The sequence below is a fragment of the Archocentrus centrarchus genome, chromosome 24 (genome assembly GCF_007364275.1).
Source record: "Archocentrus centrarchus isolate MPI-CPG fArcCen1 chromosome 24, fArcCen1, whole genome shotgun sequence".
In the NCBI taxonomy this organism is placed as follows: domain Eukaryota; kingdom Metazoa; phylum Chordata; class Actinopteri; order Cichliformes; family Cichlidae; genus Archocentrus; species Archocentrus centrarchus.
The window spans coordinates 2,489,772-2,515,753 of record NC_044369.1 but is presented as its reverse complement, the minus strand read 5'-3'; the positions used below and the strand labels follow the sequence as shown (position 1 = coordinate 2,515,753).

The 25,982-nt window shown below is 44.9% G+C and overlaps 1 protein-coding gene across 1 annotated transcript in view; it reads left to right on the top strand.

The window, feature by feature from the left end:
* Positions 1–227: 227 nt before the first annotated feature.
* The window catches only part of LOC115774575 (serine/threonine-protein kinase D3), a 51,482-nt gene continuing 25,727 nt past the window's right edge, over positions 228–25,982 (top strand). Inside the window, exons 1-2 of the mRNA XM_030721928.1 lie at positions 228–565; positions 6,574–7,180. Of these exons, the coding sequence (XP_030577788.1) occupies positions 6,884–7,180 (297 nt within the window). The 5' untranslated portion in view covers positions 228–565; positions 6,574–6,883. The remainder of the gene's footprint in view (positions 566–6,573; positions 7,181–25,982) is intronic.

Genomic DNA, 25,982 nt, shown 5'->3' with positions numbered 1-25,982 from the left:
AAGACACAGAACTAGACAACAAAACACAAAGTGACAAAAGTCACAATAAAAAACAAAAAAGGGCTTGAAGGTCACGTTGGGAAAAGGTTTCAAGCTTTTCTTGTGTGTTCATAGTCTTCCTCACTCACAAATCCTTCCTCCACCTTTGTTAAGGATCATGAACTGGTTATTATGGGACCCGCATCATGAACAGCTGGGCTGCAGCTGTCCGGCTCCTGAAACTCGCTCAGAGTGAGACCTCCTCCTGCCGGTGAGAGCTGCAGGTTTTTCCTCTGCGTGCTTCGCAGCTGATAATCATCAGATCCGCATGAAGCTGGAGCTGCTCGGTCGGACTGCAGCTTCGCGGGGGAGTTTGGCGAGGAAGGAGTCCAAAACAAAAGTTCAGAGTTCCGTCTTGCTGGTTTTAACTGTCGCTTCCAGCCCCGGAGGACCTGCTGCGGGGGACTGACCGGGTCTGTGTTCCTTAACTCGGCCGTTTAGCGTTCCGAGCTGCCGCTGGATGGGACGCACATTTTCTGCTCGCTTGTGCCCCGATGGAAGCGGAGAAACCACCGGGCTCTCTGAGGTACTCAGCGATACTGTAACTTCTGTTTTTGGTGTGTGTGAACAGCGTGAGAAACAACCTGTTGCTGCAGTTCAAACTCGGGCCGAGTTAATCCGGAGTTACTTTATCAGCTCATCAGAGAGCGAATATCCAGATGTGCCCAAATACAGTTTACAGAGAGATCAAAAGGAAACGGCTCGCGTTCATGCGCAAGTCTATTTTAATGTTTGTTTCTGTTTGTTTAAAATCCTACATTTTACATAATTATGAAGTTCATGAGATTTTTCTTTTAAAATCCAACAAAGAAAAATAAGTTGGGGTCGTTTTTGAAAACCAGACTGAAGAACTCGCTGTTGTTCTGCTGAACTGGAATCAAACCATGAACATAGTTTTGGTTCCAAATGAAAAATGATAAATAAAAAATGACCCTGATGTTCGTGCAGCTTCTACTGTTCATAATTCAGTTTATTTAGTTTATTTATAGAAATTCACTGAAATAGGTGGTGAACAGCAGATGAGCAGTCCGGGTCCCTTTAAGGTTTGACAGCTTGTTCTGACTTTAGCGCCTGTTTTGTTATTATGCAATTAAATTCTATTAATGAACTCTGTTTCTAAAGTCAGAGTGTAAAGTTGATGGGAAAAATGGTTTGAAGTCAGCTGTATGAAGATGTCAAACCTTAAAGAGACCCAGAATGCTCATCTGCTCTTCAGCACATATTTCAGATGTTCTGCAATGAATGCGTTTCTATTCTGGAGTGTGAAAATCCAGTTGCTCTGATTATTTATGCAAACAACCAACACATTTTTTAGCAGCTAAATGTGCTCAAAATCTCACCAAAAAGTTTGCACACGTGTCAGAAGTGGTTAAAACTCAGTACCGTATTTTTCGGACTATAAGCCGCTACTTTTTTCCCACGTTTTGAACCATGCGGCTTATAGCCCGGTGCGGCGTTTCTGTGGATTTTTCTTTAACCACCAGGGGGCTCTTTAGCAGGATATGAATCATGGGACGTCAAAGTTGGAAATCAAAGAAGAAAGCGCCAACAAGTGCTAGCAGCAGGCACAAAAGAGATTTTTTTCAAACTCCCTCATCATGGAAACCACAAAAAGAACTTCCTATGATGCCGCTTTTAAGTTGAGGGCTATCGACCTGGCACTACAGGAGGGAAATAGAGCCGCTGCACGTAAGCTCGGCGTGAACGAATCAATGGTGAATTGACTTGTTATAACTCAAATTTGGGGTTGTCTGTCCCCCTCTGCTGAGTGCCGAGTAATTGTGGAAAACCGAGAGCGGCGGAGATACCAGCGGCTTATAGCCCGGTGCGGCTTATATATGTACGTTTCCAGTTTTTTCCAAAAAATTTGTAGGTGCGGCTTATAGTATGGTGCGCTCTATAGTCCGGAAAATACGGTACTTTAAGAAAAACTCCATCTGCGGAGGGATCGAGGTGATCTTTGGTCAGTCCAGCCTGAAGACATTTCTGATCTTTGCTAAGTTTTTGATTTGTTTTAAACTATATATTGTTCAGACTGCCTCCAACTTCACGTGCTTGAGAACAGTCCAGGTTTGGAGACGCCTGCATGGCGATAATGAGTCACAGTCATAGTGCCACCTACTGGCAAAAGGAAATCAGCATCATGTGATGCTGCATAAATCCTTCGGTATACGTGACATTTGCATCGTGTGTTCTACAAATGATGTGCAACAATATGATGCATACTTTGTGGGTATTCTATAACATTGCATCGTGGTCACAGGAAATGACATGTTTGTGTAACAACCAAGAAGATTCCAGGCCTTAAAACATCCACATGCTCACAGGAAATGGCTGGTCCATAAAAATATATAAGTATGTGTAAAGGGGGAAATACATACACTATTATGCCAGAAGTATTCCTCACCATCCAGATCATTGAATCCAGGTGCTCCAGTCACTTCCACAGGTGTATAAACCAGCACCTAAGCATGCAGACTGCTGCTACAAACATCAGTGAAAGAATGGGTCGCTCTCAGGTGCTCAGTGAACTCCAGCGTGGTACCGTGATAGGATGATACCTGTGCAACAAGTCCAGTCACTGCTAAATATTCCACAGTCAGCTGTTAGTGGGATTATAACAAAGTGGAAGCGATTGTGAATGACAGCAACTCAGCCATGAAGGTGTAGACCACGTAAAATCACAGAGTGGGGTCAGTGGATGCTGAGGGTCATAGTGCACAGAGGTCACCAACTTTCTGCAGAGTCAATCACTACAGACCTCCAACCTTCATGTGACCTTCAGATCAGCTCAAGAACAGTGAGAGCTTCATGGATGGGTTTCCATGGCAGCTGCATCCAAGCCTTCCATCACCAAGCTCAGTGCAAAGTGTTGATGCAGTGGTGTAAAGCACGCCGCCACTGGACTCTGGAGCAGTGGAGACGTGTTCTCTGGAGAGATGAATCACACTTCTCCATCTGCCAATCTGAGGGAGGAGTCTGGGTTTGGTGGTTGCCAGGGGAACGGTACCTGTCTGACTGCATTGTGTAAAGTTTGGTGGAGGAAGGGGGGGGGGGGGGGGGGGGGGGGGTTATGGTGTGGTGGTGTTTTTCAGGAGCCTTAGTTCCAGTGAAAGTTAATGCTTAAGCATACCAAGACATTTGGGACAATTTGATGCTCCAACTCTGTGGGAACAGTTTGGGGATGGCCCCTTCCTGTTCCAACATGACTGCACACCAGTGCACAAAGCAGCTCCATAAAGACATGGATGAGTGAGTTTGGTGTGGAAGAACTTGACTGGCCTGCACAGAGTCCTGACCTCAGCCTGATAGAACACCTTTGGGATGGATTAGAGCAGAGACTGTGAGACAGGCCTTCTCTCCAACATCAGTGTCTGACCTCACAGATGTGCTTCTGGAAGAATGGTCAGAAATTCCCATAAACACTCCTAAACCTGTGGAAAGACTTCCCAGAAGAGCTGAAGCTGTTATAGCTGCAGAGGGTGGGCCCACATCATATTAAACTCTATGGATTAAGAATGGATGTTACTCAGATTTGTGTGTGTGATGGCAGATGTGTATTCTCTGGATATCAGTTTATAGTAAAACAGCACTTGGTTACTTTTATCTGTGACTACAATCACTTCCTTGATGAGTTTATGGACTTAATCGCTCATTTCAGGTCGTATTGATTAAAAACTGAAGTTCATTTTGTAAATGATGGTCATTATTAGAATCAGGTAGGAGGATTATCCAGGACATGCTCACTGACCTGTAAAGTCAGTGAGCCCAGGTTTCTTTTCAGCCCCAGGTTTGTTTTCAGCACTGTAGCCAGGCTGACAAAGAGTCAGAGCTCTGTAGAGCCGAGTATTCCTTTCACTTTAACTAGTAGTGACTTCATGGATTTCTTTACAAATAAAATTTTAGACATTAGAGAAAAAATTATTGGTAACCATCTCAAAGATTATTCTTCATGTTCGGCTGCTTTCAGCACTGCTGGTATTTGTTTAGACTCTTTTGCTCCAGTTGATCTTTCAGAGTTAACTTCAATAGTTACTTCCTCCAAACCAGCAACATGTTTATTAGATCCCATTCCTACTAGACTGTTCAAAGAAGTCTTTCCAATTATTGATGCTTCAATCTTTAAAATGATCAATCAGTCTTTATTAGTTGGCTATGTACCACAGGCCTTCAAGGTGGCTGTAATTAGACCTCTACTTAAAAAGCCATCACTGACCCAGCTGTCTTAGCTAATTATAGGCCAATCTCCAACCTTCCTTTTCTCTCAAAGATTCTTGAAAGAGTAGTTGTAAAACAGCTAACTGATCATCTGCAGAGGAACGGTTTATTTGAAGAGTTTCAGTCAGGTTTCAGAATTCATCACAGTACAGAAACAGCATTAGTGAAGGTTACCAATGATCTTCTTACAGCCTCTGACAGTGGACTCATCTCTGTTCTTGTCCTGTTGGACCTCAGTGCAGCTTTGATACTGTTGACCATAACATTTTATTACAGAGATTAGAGCTTGCTATAGGTACTGCACTGCAGTGGTTTGAATCATATTTATCTCATAGACTCCAATTTGTTCATGTAAATGGGGAGTCTTCTTCACACACTAAGGTTAATTATGGAGTTCCACAGGGTTCTGTGCTAGGACCAATTTTATTTACATTATACAGGCTTCCCTTAGGCAGTATTATTAGAAAGCACTGCATCAATTTTCATTGTTATGCAGATGATACTCAGCTTTACCTATCAATGAAGCCAGATGACACACATCAATTAGTTAAACTGCAGGAATGTCTTAAAGACATTAAGGCCTGGATGACCTCTAATTTCCTGCTTCTAAATTCAGATAAAACTGAAATTCTTGTACTCGGCCCCACAAATCTTAGAAACATGGTGTCTAACCAGATACTTACTCTGGATGGCATTACTTTGGCCTCCAGTAACACTGTGAGAAATCTTGGAGTCATTTTTGACCAGGATATGTCCTTCAATGCACATATTAAACAAATATGTAGGACCGCTTTTTTGCATTTGCGCAATATTTCTAAAATTAGAAACATCCTTTCTCAGAGTGATGCTGAAAAGCTCATTCATGCATTTATTACTTCTAGGCTGGACTATTGTAATTCATTATTATCAGGCTGTCCTAAAAGCTCCCTGAAAAGCCTTCAGCTTATTCCAAAATGCTGCAGCTAGAGTACTGACAGGGACTAGAAAGAGAGAGCAGATTTCTCCCATATTGGCTTCTCTTCATTGGCTCCCTGTTAAATCTAGAATAGAATTTAAAATCCTTCTCCTCACATACAAGGTCTTGAATAATCAGGCCCCATCTTATCTCAAAGACCTCATAGTCCCATATCACCCCAACAGAGCACTTCGCTCTCAGACTGCTGGCTTACTTGTGGTTCCTGGGATACTTAAGAGTAGAATGGGAGGCAGAGCCTTCAGCTTTCAGGCCCCTCTTCTGTGGAACCAGCTTCCAGCTTGGATTCAGGAGACAGACACCCTCTCTATTTTTAAGATTAGGCTTAAAACTTTCCTTTATGATCAACTTATAGTTAGGGCTGGATCAGGTGACCCTGAACCCTCCCTTAGTTATGCTGCTATAGGCCTAGTCTGCTGGGGGGTTCACATAATGTACTGTTTCTCATTCACCTTATTTACTTTGTTTATACTCCACTCTGCATTTAATCATTAATTGATATTAATCTCTGGCTCTCTTCCACAGCATGTCTTTTCTCTCCCCTCAGCCCAACCGGTCGCGGCAGATGACCCCCCCTCCCTGAGCCTGGTTCTGCTGGAGGTTTCTTCCTGTTAAAAGGGAGTTTTTCCTTTCCACTGTCGCCAAGTGCTGCTCATAGGGGGTCGTTTTGACTGTTGGGTTTTCTCTGTATTATTGTAGGGTCTTTACCCACAATACAAAGCGCCTTGAGGCGACAGTTTGTTGTGATTTGGCGCTATATAAATAAAATTGAATTGAATTGAATTAAAGTCACATCACTACACTCGCTGGCCACGGCCATTTCAAAACACCAAGATGGTGATGGAGAAAACTCTGAGGTTCAGGCCTCATCAGGAGACCAACTGTCACAGTGGCTTTGGCCATCATTTATCTACAGTGTGAGGTCACTGCTCGCAGTTTTAACAAAAACACATCTACAGACATCCAGGAGATTATTTAAAGTCATATTTTGATATTAATGTTTAGAACCGTTGATCAGTTTTTCTGATGACTCCACATGAAAGGACGCAGCTCTCGAGTTTATGTTGTTGTGACATTCCTTTTCTTTGCCAGTGTGTGTGTGTGTGCACTGTGACCTTTAGTGTCGGTAAATGTGTGCTGCCTTCTGCAGCACTACACAAATATTCTAAGATGGCATAACTCAGTTAATCATTAGTTCATTATGTTAATGATTGTAGTTAACTAGCTTTGACCTCGAGGATAAACAGTTACTAGTTTTATTCGGTGCCACCAGAGCTGAGATTTATCTGCATGTTTCTTACAGTTTTTGACTGATTCTTCTTTCTTCTCTTTATTTCTTCCAGATGTTCTGAGTGAAGCAGCTCCGACAGAAGATCTGCAGCCTTTCATCGCTGTGCTCTTGCTCACAATCAGCAGGTCAGAGGATTCATTGAGGATTTATCAGAGTTATAAAAGTCTTTAAAGGTCGAGCTTTAACTTCAGACCTTTATTCTTGGCTGGCCTCAGAGATGCTCTGCAGTGAGAGGAAACTTTCAGTGCTGAACAATCAAGACAAATGATTGGACGCACGATGCTCGGCTGACTTTTTTTTTTTTTTGGATGTCGTTCACCATCGAGGTCATTCTCCCGCCGCCACGTCACAGATAGCAGAAAATGTCGACCGATAACAGCCCGCCTCCCCTGCCGGCTTCCCCGAGGTCGTTCCACGCCCTACCTCATCACCCAGCCCCGCCCACTCCATCACCTTCACCCAGCCCGCCCGCCACCATCTGCAGCCGGCTGTCCAACGGCAGCCAGTCGGCACCCAGTCCCACGAACTCACGGGGATCGTTACACGGCATCTCCTTCCTGCTTCAGATCGGGCTCACGAGGGAGGCGGTCACCCTCGACCCCGGAGACGTGTCGCTGTCCGCCGTCAGAGAGCTCGTCTGCTCCATCGTGGATCAGAAGGTAAAACGTGTTTTGGATTTTTTTGTTGGTGTTTTGTTTCACACAAGTTCACATCCCACATCAACCCAGTTATTCGACTCAGTCGTTGATAATCCACGTTTAAGTTTTACTGAGATGAAGCTCGGGACCCCTCCTCACCCCACCTGCAGAGGCTCTGTGCACACAGCTTTACAACAACTACCTTCAGGTCATCTTATGCTTTGCCTTTTGACGAGTGCTATTTGGAGGAAGTCATAACAGTTACAACCTGTGCTGACCAACAACAAGCCAAGTGCCCGAAAGCACAAACTCAACATGTCTGCTTGAATGAAAAGCTGTTTTCCGCCTTCGGTCGGCCTACAGGAGGAAAAACCCGAAGTTGTATTGATGTGTCATTTAGTTAGCCTAATTCAAACACACAGTATCCGCTTTTCCTTCTCTTTGCCCTCCCTGCCTGCAGGATTGCTCTTTTCTGTGGGCCGGCTGGTGAGTTGTCACATTGTGCACTCAGGAGCTCCTGAGCTGCGACGGGCCGACATTCGGGTGCTGAAAATAAAGGCTGCAGTTTCACAAGAATTTAGATTATGGAGGAGGCAGCTGTTTGTAATGTTCTCCTCTGCAGTTACTTAATTTGTTGTGTACTTAGTGAAAAATTAATAATGAATAATCAGCTGCCCCTCCTGTGACTCCTCGATCCTGTGCATGATCTCCAACTCCACCGCCTCGGACTGTGGCCGGTAGTCCTCATCCTGCTGTGCAGCCTCGGTGAGCTCACACAAACCGTGACTGCTCTCTACCTGCTTCTGGTTAGAGTGGCTTTCCAGCTCAGGGGGGATCTCCCAAACGGAGTAATAACTACTGTGGGTAGATGCATTCAAAGACAGTCAAGATTAAAGCCCCTCTAGAGAAGCTGCTTAATATCGAGGAGCACCAAAACAGAAACCTGCCCTGCGAGCCAGCTGGTGGGTTAAAAACACACTGATGTGCAGAACAGAAGCACCGGGGCTGATATTTAGCAGGGACTGTACTTTGCAAACAAGGCGGGAATTGTAATCGCTTAGGGACCACTGCAGACCCCACGGATGAGAAGTTATCCCTGTGGGGTCACAAATAATTACCAGGACTTGCTTCCGGAGTCTCATGACGATAGTCTGATGCTGAATAAACCTAAGTGGGTCCTTGCATGCTTGCAGACAGTGAAGCTGCGGTTGGCGTCATTCTATCAGACACATCTAAAAATAAAATTACAAAATGTGCTTAAATGTGTCGCCAAATATACCCAAGTGGTCTGCCCACATGGATACCATGTGGTGAAAAACCGTCCAATCAAAAAGCACCCTCACTGTTAGGCGCACGCGGGGAAACATTAAACTTTGTGCCAGAGCTGCTTCACAAGCTTCGAGCATCCGCTCTGAGCTCCACCTTATCTCGTACCATCTACTGGTTTTCTGGTTTTTACCGCTGTGCTCAACGTACCACCTGCACTTACATCACTAAATGCATTTCCCAGCAAGCTAACGCACACACACACACACACACACACACACACGGTTTGCAGCAGGTTTGCAGGGCATGACGGGTGGTAGATTGAAACCCAGCGATGCTCTCGTTTGAACTTCTTTCTGCAGGAGCACTTCCGACACTTCGCGGCCTCGTCGGTTCGTTCATCGATGGATGGGGTTGTGCGCGCAGGCGTTCAGGCAGTGTGCATTCGTTGCTCACACCCTCAGCAGAGGAAAAGTCTGTTTCACGGGGAATGTCACTTCCTGGTCGGTGCTGCTGTGTCAGCGGCTGCACTTCCTGTTTCACAGCTGTGTGTTTGGTGTTGTAGGAGCAGCAGGGTGGTCAAAGTGAAAGAAAGTGATAAACTGTATTTGTTGTTTTTGTACACAAGGCATCCGAAAGGGTTTTTTTTTGTTGCCTAAATAGAAGAAAATCATAAAAAATAAATGATTCCAGCCACCGATGCGTGCAAACCTTCAGGTCTCTCTGCTTCTGTGACACACGAGGACACGACTGCTGTGCCAGGACCTGGTGGGGAGTTCATTTCCAATTTTCAGCATGAAAATGAAGTAATGTGAGCTCCGACTCACAGTACGTTCAGTCACACGTGCATATGGATACCCAACCAGTGCTTTCAAAATCGTGTCTGAATATCTGTTTAAAAAGGGGGGGCTTTTGAAATGATTCCTCATGGCTCACTGTCGGGTCTCAGCATTGGGGACGTGTGAGATTTAGACACAAGCTGCAACTGCAAAGCAACTCGCCTGCTGTTCTCATTATCTTAAACATGCCTGAAAGGGTTAGCAGAACAAAAGGGAAATAAAATGAGAATCAGACTGATATCCGTCCACTTAAGTTCACTTGTTATGGAGGGTGGGGTTATCCTCAGATGTGGACACGGACACTGATATAGAAGTTTCTTCACTTCTGCTTCACCTGAAGTGAAGAAACTCGTGGTCACAGAAGATCGGCAGACACGCGAATGTCCACCAGGAGCTGAACTCTAAATTTACATCACCTGGTCCCAAACGGGCCGTCCTTCAACCCCCCCCACCCCCACCTTCCCGTGCGCGGGTGCGCACACACTCACAGTAAATTACCAAACAAATCTCTAATTGTTCAAATGCTGATGACAGCTCTGTAGCCGACTACAGTGGGGTTTTTTTCATTGTGCGTACTGTAAGACACAGTTTCTGGTACGTGTGTGTTCATGTCTGTGGAAAATACCATCCGCTTATCTCTTGATTGTTTTTTCAGATAAAGCCACATTCGATGGCATATTTCCAGTATCTGGCCCCGTCGCGACACCTACAGGTTTAGTTTCCTGTGGTTTGCTCCACACAAAAAAAGTGAGCAAATCCCCTCACAAATGTTACTGTCCTTGCTAACAGTCGCACACTTTGAAGGCTGCTAATATAGTTGGCACAAAATTCCAGGGCACACCTGGGCTTGTGTTAAGGCAAACTGTTGTGGACTCGCTGTCACAACTGAGAAAACGCAATCGTGACATCTGGAATGGGAAAAGAAGAAGTGAAAACAGGAAGCAAAGTGACTGCAGCGGATTTTTCCAGCTGTTGCAGCATCTTCCTCTCTGCCACCCGGGAATCTCTGTGCTCCTGCACTCAAAAATCCTTGACATGTGGAAACCGACCTGCTCGCACACTCCTGCCTCCAGGTGAAAATAATCAGAGAGAGAAAAGAACCAGGAGCGTGCACGATGCTTGTGTCTGGTCTCGATCCCAAACTCTGAGGCAGAAATGGTTTCCACCGTGATTTAACATTTATTTCTGCTCCTAAATGTTCTCAGAGCTTTAAAAATGTGCCTGGTTCTCAAAAAAGAGGCTCATGTTGTGTAATATAGGCAACAGTGAACAGGAATAGTGTGTTTTAGCTGTTTCCAGGACATTTGGACGAAGTAGTTCAGGTAGCTTCACAAAACATCTGTAACACATCTACTGTATAATTTTAAATATAATTTCTTTGACTGATTTTTAAAAGCCAAAGCAGCCGAACCTTCAAAGAGCGCGAAGCGGTGGAAACCAGGCTCCGGTCGGTGCAGAAAATGACTTCATTGCTGGAATTTCTCATCTTTTTATCTCCTTTTTGCTTCCACATCATGAAGCGGAGAGCTCCGTCTGTGGGTGGGTGGATGCATCGGCTCTGGTTTACTGTAGTCCTGCCGTGCGCGTGTGTTTGTGTGGGAGGATGGAAGTCATGGTGAAGTAAAGGGAAGTTCCCCTCCTCTGTAGGTCGCTAAATCCTCATCCCATACCACCCTTGCCATGCATGCACAGTCCCATCCTGGATTGTGACACACTGAAACCTCAGTATTTTTAATCATCAGTGAGTCAAATGACTGAGTTATATGTAAGTGGCACCGATAAGGTTGCAGATACTTTTCTCCTGCTTTGCAGCCTCGTTCAGCTCCCGGTTTTGGTCTTAGAACACTTTAGTTAAGGTGTTGCATAAGCAGCAAGCTAGCAGCAGCAGTGGCACGCACAGAGTCGTAGGACGCTCGTATTCTGGTTTTCAGAACCTTTTTTTGAATGGCAAAGTACTGATTCTCCCTCACTGTGAGTGCAACAGGCCACAGGCAGGGCACTTTCAGTGCAGTTTCAGGTCCTGTTTTAGTTGTTTGAGTCCGCTTGGTCATATTTTACTAATCTCCTCTCAGTGCTGTGACACACAGAGACCTTTCCATCACACCTGGTGGTCCTGAAAGCCTAGCTGCTGTTTCAAACCGTCTCAGTTAAATTTCTGTAACTCTCACAATAACGTGTTACCGCTGCTTCCTCCAAATTTGAACCATCTTGAGAATAAAACCAATACTTTCACACTCATACTCATTACATATTTATCTCCTCATGGTAACTCCCTCCTCTCTGCTATGAATGAAAGGTCGTGCTCGTGCCTCCAGCTGGTGCAAAAAGCAGCAGCGTCTTCTCTAGCGTCACATCACCCTGATGCTTCCTCTGATTTTACTGATAGATTTTAAAGGGGGAACTGATAGTAGATGGCTAGATAATTTGTGGCATTGCTATTACTTTCAGCTACGTATTTTGACAGTTTTACGCTGCTCTTTGCCTGCCTTCCTCTATGCTGCAGGTTTTTCCAAAAAGGTGCTTGTTCTGAGTTTAACTCCCCACCACCAAGTTCTGCTCAGCATTTTTAAGGGGGGCTGTACCAGCCCACCTGTTCCCACTGTGGGAAGCACCCTGTTAATGCACCTAATTCCAGCGCTAACAGAAAAAGGCCCGTCATCACTCAGTTTAAACCTATGAAGTGACCAGATCTGGTGGGATGAATAAAAATAACGCTGTATTGTTTCAGAAGATGGCCATCAGCACAGGGTTGTGACATCTACACACAAACAAACACTTAAAAAAAAAAAAGGTCAGCGGCGCGTTAAACTTAACTAACCGTGATTATGAGCTCTTCCTCAGGTTGCTGTAATCACATCAAAATGGATGTAAATCTGACGTCTGTGTGTTAGAAAAGCTGAAACAGTGAGCGATCGATTCTTCTTAGCGCAGCAACAATAACCAGCGTTACGGATCTGCTGCCTTAACGAGAATCTGAAGGATCTCATTTAAAGCAGCGGCTCTGTGCTGTGTCCTGCTGGTTTCCATGGTTACCAAGGCCAGGTGGTGGTCCAGGTGGAGATGTGACTGCTGGCAGCGCAGGTATGAGAGAGAGAGAGACTCTGCTCGCGTTGGTTGCAGATGATGCGGGTGCAGCTCATAACACAAAATGCATGAAGAGAATAATTAAAAACCTTTTTATTTTTATATAATTCCTGCATTTACTGTTCATCTCAGAAGCAGTAACCTCCAGAGGCTGGCGACCCGTCCAGGGGGAACCCTGCCTTTTTTGCCCTGTGGCAGCTGGGATAGCCCCCCCCCTTTAATTTTACATTTCAATGTTTTACTGTTTTAAAGTGAAACGAAGATATTTAATACATTCTGACAGGATCTCATAAAGCAGCAGCCTGCTGGAGGTTTGCACCTCAAAGCAAGAAGCTTTTAAAGCAGACTCAAAGTTGATGCTTAAAGCAAAGAGCGGGCAGTAAGAATGGAAACGTGCTTTAAAAAGTCAGTTTGCAAGTGTATAAATGAATAATATAAAATTATGTCATAGCTGCCCCAGTAATATTTATTTACTTTTGCACCTTAAAGTACAAAATTATTACCAGAAATTAAAGACTGGTCTCTGTACAGTATAGATTAAATGGGTGCAATAAATACCTTTATCATAGGTACAGTGGCAGTACGCTATAAGGTACTTTATTTTCTGAGCGTGCGCCTGTTTCCACAATCATCAGTCAGAAAACATGGTTTGAGGGTTGAGTAAGGATTTGGGTTAGGGAAGTAGTGGTTATAGTTAGGGTGTTCTCAGGAAATGAATGTAAGTGGATGTAATGTCCTCTGAAGTGACCCAGCTGCTTTTCTTATTTATAAAGCTGCACCTACGCCTGGTTCTGCTTTTATATGAATCCCATGAATCTCATCGCGTGGCCGAGTGCACGAGATTCATTTCCACCGACACTCACAGATATTAAAACTGAGGACGGAGGATTAAAACCACCTAAATTAATAAATGACTGAGTGTAAATGACAACTTAATGCTGTTAAATGCACAAAAATAATTACATGATTTTTAAAATTTTAATATCTGCTTATTTATCTCTTATTTATCTTCTTATTCTTCCTCATATAGATTTGTTGCGTACACTTTTATTTTCCTGCACATTCTTTTTCCAAACCTGTTTATTCTATAGGTTTTCTATATTTCTTTTCTCATTCAGTATGTAAATGGTGTGGAGTCAAAGTTAGAGAGGCAAGGCTGAGGTGGTCTGCACATGTGCAGAGGAGGGATAGTAGATATATTGAACAAAGGGTGATGAAAGTGGAGCTTCCAGGCAGGAGGAAAATAGGAGGGGAGACAGAGGAGGATGCTGGGGATAAAGTGAGATGGAGGCAGATGATCCTCTGTGGTGGCCTCTAAAAGGAGCAGCCAAAAGAAGATGACATTTTTAATTGAATGATTTATTTTTTATATATTTTTGGATTTGGCACTTTTGGTCCTCCGTATAAAGCTCTTACATCCATTTGCACATTAAAATTGTCACATGATTCTGCGAAGTCAGATAAGATGAAATTTCCAAGGTCTTTTTTTTTTAATAAGATTTTTTAAAAAGTATCGGCCCCAGTACAGAACCCTGTGGAACTCCATAACCGAGTGTGTGTGAGTGGAAGACTTATCGTTTACATATACAACTTATGATATGATTTATTCAACAGATAAGCAAGCACGTGGAGTTCTCAGCCATGACACTGCCGTATATAGACAGTGATAAAACTAAGACTAGTACTGTATAAGCAAGACAAATGAAATAATCAAGAACATCAAACACAGATTAACAATAAAATATATAAGGCAACAGTAGAATGATTAAAAAAAGTGCTAAAACCCAGAAGTTAAATCAATAAAAGAAATATAAAGTACCATCAACAGTAAAATAAAAGTAAAGTAAAAGTGTTTTCACTGGCATTAGTGGAGATCAGCAAATAACCAGGCTGCCTGATCCAGATGACCTGGGCCGGGTGTACGAGCATGTTGAAGATATCGAGGTCCTGGACCACGCAGGGCCTTATAACCAACCATTACACGTTTGAGTTCTCAAGCTAACTGGAAGTGAGTGTGATGACCTCACCACAGGTGATCAGTGGCCATATTTACTTTTTAGAAACTAAACTGCAGTGGTTAACGTGACTCACGCCAATGGAGTGCAGTTCCTTTTATCCCAATAATGCGTTCCAGCCTCTGTAATAAAATGCAGGGCAAGCACAGAGAAACGAGTCCATTGTCTGAGCCTGTGAGAAGCTCGTTAATGACTTTCACCTGCTCTCCTTCTCTGCTGATGCACTCTAAAACTCTTTGATTGATCTTTCCATTTGCTGTTTCAAGGATTTTAGACATTTTTAGACCCAAGCAAGGTACAGGTAGCCAACCATAAAGGCCTGTTAAAGAGGATTTGTATGTAATATCCATCCATCCATCCATCCATCCATTTTCTTCCACTTATCCGGGGCCGGGTCGCGGGGGCAGAAGCCTAAGCAGAGAAGCCCAAGCTTCCCTCTCCCCAGCCACCTCCTCCAGCTCATCCGGAGGGACCCCAAGGCGTTCCCAGGCCAGCCGAGATACATAATCTCTCCAGCGTGTCCTGGGTCTACCACGGGGCCTCTTCCCGGTATGTATGTAATATGGAAGTGGTAATTAAGCTGGGTCAAGGGGGAGGAGCTAAAACAGCTCGTTACAGACAGTGGATGAAGTATGAGCTAAATAAGGATTATTTTGAACCTTTGAATCAAGCAAAGCCACTCTAATAGCATGGCTCTAGGAATGAATAGTTCCAGTTTAAACAGCTCCACTCACTGAAGATGTATTAGAATTGTGTTTTTTATAAATGACTAAAACGTGCAGGTGGTGTTTCATTTGCCTTTTTAAATGTGGCTGTGAGGAAGTTTAATCCTGTCATTTACTTCCTTTATGTAAGATGTTGAATTAACACCCATTAGCAGCAACTCTTAACTTTTTAAAATCCCAGATTAGCTTTTCAAGCTCCATTTGTCGTCTCATTAGTCAAGAAAATCCTCTGAAAAGCACAAAGTTTCCAGCCTGAACTCTGACCCTGATCGTCACACAGCTGCTGTCTGAAACTAAACATGTTATAAAATCTTTAAATCCCGTCACAGCGTCTCTTTAGATTTTTGTGTCCTCGGCTGCTTTCGCTCCCCTGAACTGTCGAGGATTTTGTGACTAAATAAATTCAGAGAGAGATTCAGAGACAAGAGAATGTTATCGTAAGCATCTTATTTTAATTTATAGATTCTCATTTTAATTTATCTTGTATCCCGTTTTGGAAAAATAATTTTAGTTAGCTGATCTGAAAAGTCCAGAATGTTGTGCCCTCCTTATTTACGATTTTTGCTCCAGCTGCTGCTGAACTGAGTCGCGGTGACGAGAGGGCGATAAATGGAAGGCGAATGTTAGCTTTTGGAGTTTGAGCGTCACCTTTAACCTCCCAAATCGATCCCACACTTTCCTGCAGTCTGATAGGAGCAGAGCTGTTAGACGGCGTGCTGGCACGAGGAGAAACGATGAATGTCTGTCAGAAAAAAGGCAGTTTCTGACTCACGTTCCCAGATACAAACGTGTTACGTGAAATGTGGCTGCAGAAGGGTTTCAGCATCATTTTGTAAAGAATCAAAATGTTTGCAAAGTGGTGAAAGAAGCATTAAAGTCTTAAATGTCTTTAAGGTGTGAGGAGAGGTGTTTAGTCTGTAAATGTGTAGTCAGATCTGTGCATGTATTCTCAGCTCTCTGCACGAATGGATTTACCTGCCAGAAGCTTATCCGGGTTCAGCAGGACGTTTCCACATGTAACAGGCTTTTGGCCATTTTCTCCTGAGGTGAGCCTTGCTCCTCCTGCCTGCACCTTTTTAAAAAAAGCAGATGATCGTCAGTCATCGTGTCTAATTAATAAGCTCACATTCGAGCGCTAAATGTCAGCGTGTGAGTGACCTCTGGTAGTGACCTCGTTCACCTGCTTCCATTGTACCTGATGCTGTGATAAGAGCCAGGAAGAGGGCTCGTGTCCGTCTGGCTGATGTCCTGTGATCAGAAAAAGGAAATTGGTTTGCGTTTAATGTTTGCTTAGCTCCGTGTAACTGCGCTGAATCTAACCAGGATATCTGCAGCTCATTTACATCCAGTTTGTCACGCGAGGTGACATCATGTGCAAGGGTCACCTAGTCTGTGTCTGCTGCTCTTTAAGGGGGCTTTGCATCTAGTTTTTTAATGCCTAATGACCATAATCAGCAGCAGTGCCAGGGTGTTAGGTCTGATGTTTACTGAGAAGGTGTCTTTGTGTTGGTGGGCAGATGTCTTCCTGTGCTCGGAAGTGCGATCACTGAGGTCACAGGAAGAGGGGGAAACGTGCTGCTTCCTTCATTAAAGTCCTGCTATTAAAAGTGGTTACTGAAAAGCCACAGTGGAAGGAGAAGTTAAAAAAACAACTGTCACACTGATCATGTTGGACTCGAGCCAGAAAGTCCTCGAGGACAGACGGCGAGTCTTGTTAGGCTGCGAATATCAGTTAATGTTCAGAATTTACTCAGACTGGCTGCAATGAGCCGTCACTAAAGAAGCAAACTGCAGTATGTTAATTTACATTTAGTGAATGAGCTCATCAGCACGGATCCTCGTGGATGTTCACCTGACAAACCTGCAGGATCTGTGTGATGCTGTCATTGAACGTATGGACCAAAATCTCTGGGAAATGTTTGCAGCACCTTGTTGAGTCTGAAGCATGAAGGCAGCTCTGAAAGCAGGAGGGTCTCACTGTAATATGATGGCCACTGTTATACAGCAGGAATGAGAAGCACATTTTTACAGCAGCTTTGTGAGGGACAGATTATTCCAATGCTGCGTGTTACCTTGAGCTTATTATTATTATTATTATTTCGGTCTCCTGCTGTATTATTCAGCCATCTCAACCACAGATGGTCATTACTTATCAAACAGTTGTTTCTGGTATAAATGCACAGTAAATATTAAATAGAAGACCTGATGTGAGGAATTTATTGTGACCCTCTGCAGCTCATTTTCTGTTTTTATTGTAAAACATTAAAATCTTTGTGTCACATGAAAACAGATCTTTGACCGGCCCTGTAATCAGCTTCATATTTCATCATTCATGTGAGACGCATCACAAATGACACACAGAGCAGAATCAAGCTGCAGTAAATGCTGCCGGTCCGTTTCCCCTCGGCTGGAGTTTGCGGGGGGGGTGTTTTGTGTTCTTCTTCTGTGGTTTTTTTTCGTGCAGCAGATGTGTTTTTGATCTGGTCCAGCTGTCGGCGGTTAAATCTGGAGTTTCTGCTGCTGTTTTGAACTTTGAAAGGACGTGTTTGTGAAATCTCAGCGCCTGTGAGGCTTCGAGTTGGCAGTGAAGCCCTCTTTTCTTACCCTGTGTGGTCGTGTCGCTCCTGAATGAATGCAAAGGAAGCGCTGAGGTCAGTTTAACACAGGCTGAGGTATCTCAGGAGGGAGGATGTTTTTGTAGCGTGTGTGTCTGTGTACATGTTCCTTGTGTTGTAATGAATCTGTTGACACACACACACACAGTGAGTCTTCATAACATATTTCATGAGATTTTAGTATACAGTGTTTTAAAGTTTGGGTAAGTCTCCTCTGTGTCCTCTAATTTTATTTATTTATTGCCAGAAAATACCCATCCAGTAAATTTATGTTCTTGGATTTATTTGTTAGGAAATGTTCGGGAGTGCAGTCGGTGCCCGTGTGTTGGACTCGGATCGGTTTGACTGGTGCGATCACGGCCCAGTTAAGCCGACCGTAGGCACGGTCGGGTGTGCATGTAGCGTGATCGCCATCCAACACTTGATCAACAACAGCTGCTTCTGCAGAAATCACTTTGAGCGAGAGGACTGCATGTCACTGCTTCCCCAAATAAGCTGCAAAATGCAGAAATCATGAACCTGTGCTCTGCAGAAGTGTGCTTCCAAAGCACCTGTCTGCACGAAACAGAAGGCAAACTGAAGCCTGATCCTCAGGCCGGGCTGAGCGTCGTGCTCAGACGAGGCCGCCGTGCCTGATGTGAGCACACCCCAATAAAAGTTATTCACAGTGAGAAATCATCCATCTGTTCATTTAATAAACTGCTTATCTAACTTTGGGTTGTGGGCGGTGAATCCTTATTGCTACAGCGGCGCTAACCACAGCTTATTAATTTGACACTAATAATTTTTTTTCTCAAATGCATGATGAGCCTAATGATGTACTGGCCACATTTTAATTATAATTTTAATTAATAACAGACAAATGAATCAGAATATTTTACTTTATTTGCTGTGATGTTTTTATGAGACATTGTTAGACTAGAAGAATGGAGAGTCAGATGAGCCCAAATAAGCTGCTGCAGGAGGAGATTCAGTTAAATGAGAATTAATAACTGATTTATGAAGATTGCAGTTGTTCTCCTGCAGTCACCAAGTGAGCTGCAGTAGGTTTAACCTAAAAAAAATCAAATAATCCAAAGTTTAAAGGTCTCAGAAAGAGAGCAGGAAACAGAGTGCTGTCCATGAACCAGTTTCACAACATTTAAACCCATTCAGACCTCACTCTGGGTAACATAAGCACATTTTTATGAATGCACATCCATGACGCGGTGTTTTTTTCCCCCATAGTTTGCATTCAGCACTGATTTTTAACAAGTGGATGAATGAAACTCCCACGCACGCTCGCTCTGACAGCCTTGGCCCTCTCCGCGCTGCATCCTGTTGTTTCCTGAGCGAGGTGACAGAGATGAGCGGATGCAGGCGAAAACACACTCGCAGCTGTTTGCCTTCATATTTCCCCAGCAGCACGTTTTAGCGCTGTCCCTTCAGGCTAATTGCACGCACACGGCGAGCGCGCTCAAGAGTTTTATTGGCGCTGCAGTTTTATCTGTTTGCACTCTTCACGCCGCTGCAGGTCCAAATGGTTTTAGCTGCTGCTGCGGCTGCTGGGTGTGACGCACGGCAGTTTATTATGTCCTTTTGTTTTCTCCCAGTCTGTCTGTAGAATGACCACAGCAGGTGAAGAGCACTCTGAGGTTTAATCTAACAGGCTAAACAGAGACAAATGAACATGACCTTAACCCTGAAGCAGCCCAGCTCTGGTTTTTTTATTTTGACCTCTTCCTCCATCTATGACGGGCAACAAATTACAATGAAGTCATCGTAGCTGAGATGTCTTATTAGACACTGAAGGCTTCTGTAGCAGTAAATCTGTATTTTCTGTCGTATGTAAATTACCACCTTCTGTATAATTTTTTTCATGGTGGCACAAAGATGGGAGGTGGAGCTGGAGGCAGCAGAGCTGAAGATGCTCAGATCTTCAGTGGGCGTGATCAGGATGGACAGGATTAGAAATGAGCACATCGGAGAGGACGGCTCAGGTCGAGCGGTTTGGAGACAAAGTTAGAGGCTAATGTGGAGCTGCCAGGCAGAAGATTCACAGACGCAGTGGAGGATGCTGGGATAGTAGGGAGAAGAAGGCAGATGACCCGTAAAGGGAGCAGCTGAAAGATTTTCATGTTTTGGACGCTGTAACACTTTGTAACTTTTGGGTTAAAAAAAGATATTTCTTATTCTTCTTGTTGGATAGTGAAATTAAACACAGCAAAGGTTTGAAATAATGAAATAAATGCGTGCAGAGGGGAATCAGTGAGAGTGAGAAGTTCTGAACAGTTTCAGTTTTTCTTCTACTTTTTTAACCAGCTTGTCATCAGTAGTTTAGCATCTACTGTCCTCTGCCACAGGAACGACACACAGTCAGGGTCAAAGTTGGTCAGTGTGTAAACACAACCTCACAAAACGATGTGAGTAGATCATTCCCCAACACGCAGGAAATCAGCTGTTAGGAAGGAGATGATATGCAGCTGATATTTTAGGCACCTACTAAAATTAAACATTCACTAATTTCCACCTGTTGTGAGTCGCGCGTGGGCATGGGGCCACCTTTCAGCTTCATGTGTGGTTTATGCCCTCCTTTATAAAAACCAGGAGTTTGGGTTCAGATGAAGCTGTGAGGGCTCCGCTGATTAAGAGGTGGTAGCTTGGTTAAAAGGCAGCCTAATCTTAAAGGCAGAGACCTCATGTGCCTGTCTAGGGGTCAAAGGTCATAGCAGAGCCTGGAGGTTTTGCCCTCTGAGACCCCTGATGACCAAAATGAAGCTGGGTGATAGCATCAGAGAAGGGCTCTGGAAAGTGTGTGTGTGTGTGTAAACCCGGTTAATGGAGGATTACCCATAAAGAGGGGATCAGTGTGTATTAAACACACCCTCTTGTCCATTAACGGTCCTCTCAGCGCGCGCCTCTGCTCACCTCAGAGCACACGTGACGGCTCCAGCTCTAACACGATTGGATGGAGGCCAAATGCATCGCCATGGCAGCTGAACTGAAGTGTTTTCACTTCTGGTTCAGACCTCGCCCGGTCCGCTTCCTGCTTTAGTGCCGCTTTCAGAGGTTTCTTTGGCCCAGATGCTTGAAAGTTGATTTTAAATCAGACGTGAGGGCATAAAAAAAAATGAAATGCCGCCTTCAGTTTGATGACAGCGGTCCCGTTCTGCTTTTCCAGGTTTTCCGTCCTTGATCTCCTGTTGCAGAGTTCATATTAAACACAGCCAAAATTTCCAATGAGTAATCACTGTGAGGTAAAGGTAGAAACTCTGTGCACGATGTGCTGCTGATGTTATGAGTATTTCATATTGTGAATTGTCTGTTTATAAAAACAGACGTGTGCAGGTCTGTAGTAAAATTTACATGCTGTCTGGGTGCGGGGCAGCCCGGGGCGTCCATTTTCATTATTGCTATTTCAGGGTAGCAGTCATCAGTTTGAATATAAGCTGCTGATGCGCTTTGTGTCATATTCCACCTTTATACTGGCTGCAGGCTGGAGAGCACACATCTGCATGTGTTGTATTTCCATAAAGAACTGAAAAGCTCAGCAGCAGTGCAGGTCAGCGGATCACAGCCTGAAAACTAACACAGGACCTGCACCAGCTCACTAACACGATCCTGCACACCTTCTGTTTTTGAGTGACAGCAAATCAGAAGAAAGTTGGTTTAAAGTAGGGGCGTGATGACTTAAAAATATTTAAACAGTCATGAAGTTATGAAATAGTTTCTTTTTACTGGTACCTGAGCAGGTTTAACGTGCTTCTACACCAGCGTAGACTGAAGAGGATGTTGTGCGACTGGTAAAAAATTAAACAAAAGTGAGGTCGGGTAAAGCTATTGAAAGCGGTTTGGTGAGGTGAGTCCTTTGTCTAAATGGAGGGTGTCTTTAAAGGGGGAGGGGCTAAAAGGAGCTGGCGGTTCGTAGCTTCCCAGCTGCTCGTTGGCGGGTGTATCCGTCTGTAATCCATCTGCTTGTTATAATAGTAAAGCAGGCATTTCTGAAGCAGCGTTCATTCAGCGCTGCGGTGAGAGGAGCTGAACCTAGTTTATGAGAGAGGTTGCCACATTTTTTGAAAGGACTTTAGTGGATTCACGGAGTCTGTATAAACACTTCTATGTTTCTGAGACAGCTGAAATTAAAGTTACAGCTCGCTCCCATTAATGCAGATAGGAGTTTCAAAATAAAAGCTCGGTTCCTTCCAAGATGGCTGTGACACTAAAAGGTGCTTGTTTCATCCAGCAGATGAACTGCCCAGCAGGAGATGAATATTTATTATTTCTGAACCATGAAATGTGCAGAAGGACTTTAACTTGCTAACGGCTGTGGTAATTTAGTGCTATATAAATACAATTGAATTGACCATTGAAGTAAAAATCCTGTCTTTCTCTTTCTCTATTCACTTAGACAGGCTCACAAAAAGCTGCCCAGCAGTGAAACGTTGGTTCGGTTGGTCACCTGCAGCTGGTCCAAACGCCACCCGTCTTTACTGGCACAGCCCTGTGCCCGAGTTTCTGTCTGTCAGTGTCTGTCTGTTGTGCAGCTGCACGGCTAATGACTGCAGGGTGTCAGTGACAGAACCTCAGCCATAATTCATGATGCACTCTGTGCGCATGCATGCGTGTGTGTTTGTGGGGTACGCCTAACGTGATCCGCAGCTTCTGCCTCGTCACCTGTCGGGCTGTTTCCTGCTGTCACAGCGGCCTGCAGGATCCACGCCGCATGCTGTCTGCACGCTGCTAACATCCTGCTCTGCTGAGCAGGAAGCTCCTCCACCTGCTCCGTCTGCAGGCTGCAGAAGCTGCTGAGCTCCAGGTCGTCTGCACACACACTTTATCACAGAAACACACACACACTGCTCACAAAGCTGCAAGAGCACAAACTCTTCATATCAGCTCTTTGTTTTCACATTAGTGAAGGTGTGATTATTGAGATGGAGTCGTTCTCACACTTTAATCCACCTGCACGAATTATGAGTTCAATAAAAGACAATGAAAAACAGTCGGAGGTTACAGCGTTTACTTGACTGAGCCATACGTAGGTTTTAGTTCCTTAACCATCCATACGCTGGATGGTTAAGGAACTAAAACTTGCAAAACCGCTGGTATAGTTCCTTTAAATGAAGTGTTTACTTATAGATGCCGTGTTGCAGAGAAGTTCTTGGGAATTGTACAGAAAATAAAAAGGAAATGGAGAAAGCGGTTCCATTTTACATGCATCAGTTTTTCTGTGTAACTTCTATCAATTTCATACAAACTCGATGCATTTATTAATCTACTCCATCAGGCTGAGCGATCGCTCTGGTGGTGAAGGTGCTTTTCTGCTCTGAGCACTCACAGCACTTTATACAACATGCCTCGTTCACCCATCCACACACATACATCGGAGAGCAACTCGGGGTTCAGTATCGTGCCCGAGGGTTACTTTGGCACGCAGACTGGTGCAGCCAGGGATCGAACCACCAACCTTCAGATTGATAAATGACCTGATCTACTCCCTGAGCTACAGCCACCCCGAAGTATCATCACAGGGTGAATGTGTGTGATAGAAAGCACTCAGGTGTAGATGGAAGTATGAATGAGTGAATGAGGCATGTTGTACAAAGTGCTTTGACTGCTCGAGTAGAAATGTGCTATTTAAGAACCGCGGCGTTTACACTAACTTATGGATGGAAACGTAAGAGTCCAGTTTTCCAGACCTGAGAAATCTGCATTAGATGTTTGGAGGGGTGATGGCTAAAGGCGAATTCCTGCTACCCTGTTTGTCTGTTTGTGTTGGTATTTGGCTACACAAAGGGGAGTGACGGTACACAGATACAACAAGTATCTCTGTGAAGGACCAGTGTGAACCACGGTGCTGCTGTAGGTTCTTTGTTCTGTTCTCTGCTTTTACTTTGGTTTAGGCTGTAAAGTGCACGTGGTTAGGATCAGGAAGCGATCTTGGTTTGGATTTAAACGCATTCCTTCACACCAATACTGCTTCTCACTGGAAAATTACAGACTGGGAGTGACCGACTCGTCTCACTAAAGCCCAAACTGAGACACACCAGCAGCTTTGACTAAACTGCATCATTTTACACCTCAGTGATGAGAACGATGAGGTGGAGCAGTTCTCAAGTTTTTGTGCTCTGACCAGGATTTTGTTTTTTATTTTTTTTGGTGGTAAGATAAGATAAGATAAGATAGTGTTTATTTGTCACATGCACAGTTATACACAGTACAATGCACAGTGAAATGTATTTTGTACCTGCAACCTTATATACACACACATATAAATAAGAAGAATAAAAATTTAAAAAAAAGTAATTCACACTATACACTATACTCTATATACTATACACTATACACACTTTTTAAATTATGATATTTACACTGTGCAATAATGGTCCAGTTAGGGCTCAGAGTTGAGCAGACGGATGGCTTGTGGGTAAAAACTCTTCTTCAACCTTTCAGTCTTAGTCCTCAGGCAGCGGTAACGCCGGCCTGATGGGAGCAGAGAGAAGAGAGAGTGTCCGGGGTGGCTGGGCTGTTTTAGGATCTTCATGGCCCTCAGCCTGCACTGCTTGGTGTAAATGTCCTGCAGGTTGGGGAGGGTGGTTCTGATGGTCCGTTCAGCTGAACGAACCACCCTTTTTAGGGCCATGAAGTCCTGCTTGGTGCAGTTTCCCATCCAGGTGGTGATGCTCCCACGCATGATGCTCTCGATGGTGCAGGTGTAAAAGTTCCTGAGCACCTTGAGTGGGAGCTTGAAGTCTCTCAGCCGCCTGAGGAGGTAGAGACGCTGTCTGGCCTTCTTCACAGTGATGTTTATGTGATGAGTCCAGGACAGGTCCTGTGAGATGGTCACTCCCAGGTATTTGAAGGTGTCCACTCTTTCCACCTCAGCACCACTGATGACAAGTGGATGGTAGTCCCTCTGCTGCTTCCTGCTGAAGTCCACGATCAGTTCCTTTGTTTTGCTGACGTTGAGCAGGAGGTGGTTCTCCTGGCACCAGTTCTCCAGGCGGGAGACCTCTCTCCTGTAGGCTGTCTCCTCATTGTGAGAGATTAGTCCCACAACAGCAGTGTCGTCAGCAAACTTGATGATGACGTTGGACTCTGACGTGGCCTCGCAGTCATGGGTGTACAGTGAGTACAGCAGAGGGCTGAGCACACAGCCTTGGGGGGATCCAGTGTTGAGGGTGAGGGAGGATGAGGTGAGGTGACCCACTCGTACCACCTGTGGTCTGCTGGTCAGGAAGCTGTGAACCCACCTGCACAGGGATGGGCCCAGGCCCAGGTCCAGCAGCTTAGAGACCAGCCTGGAGGGAACTATGGTGTTGAATGCTGAGCTGTAATCTACAAACAGCACTCTCACATAGTTCCCCTTACCAGTGTCTATGTGTGAAAGGGTCTTGTGGAGAAGGAAGGATATGGCGTCATCTGTGGATCTGTCTGGCCGGTATGCAAACTGTAGTGGGTCGAGGGTGGTGGGCAGTGAGGAGGTGATGAATGTCTTGATGAGTCTCTCAAAACACTTCATCACCACAGAGGTGAGTGCTATGGGCCTGAAGTCATTGGGGCTGCTGGGCTGTGGTTTCTTTGGGACAGGGACTATGATGGACTTTTTAAAGCAGGTGGGAATCACACACAGTTTCAGTGAGAGGTTGAATATCAGTGTAAACACAGGTGCCAGCTGGTCAGCGCAGGTCTTAAGGACACGTCCACTAATACCGTCTGGGCCAGCCGCTTTCCTGGTGTTTACACGTCTAAACGCCCTCCTCACGTCGCGCTCCGTCACAGTGAGTGTCTCCGCCCCTCCGGCCGGGAGCGCAGCGGGCTGTCGGCTTCCCGACTCAAAGCGCGCAAAGAAGATGTTGAGTTCATCAGCCAGAGAAGCGTCGGCACTCACCGGGTGTGTGTGTGGTGCTTTGTAGTCCGTGATGGTGCGTAGTCCCTGCCACAGTCCCCTGGGGTCAGACTGTTGTAGTTGCTGTTCCAGTCTGCGGCCGTAGCGATGTTTTGCCTCTTTCACCGCTCTGCGGACGTTGTATGATGCAACCTTGTAGTCCTCCATGTTCCCAGAGGCGAGGCCGGAGTTGTAGGCAACGGTGCGGGACCTCAGGGCGTCGCGGACAGATTTATCCACCCACGGCTTCTGGTTGGGAAAAGTCCTGATGGTCCTCCTAAGTGAAGTGTCTTCAACAACTTTCCCAATAAATCCCACAACAGTTTCCGTAAACTCCTCGATGTCTCCGCCCGCGCTGCTGCGAAACATGTCCCAGTCGGTTGAATCCAACGCACCCTGCAGAGCGGCCTCT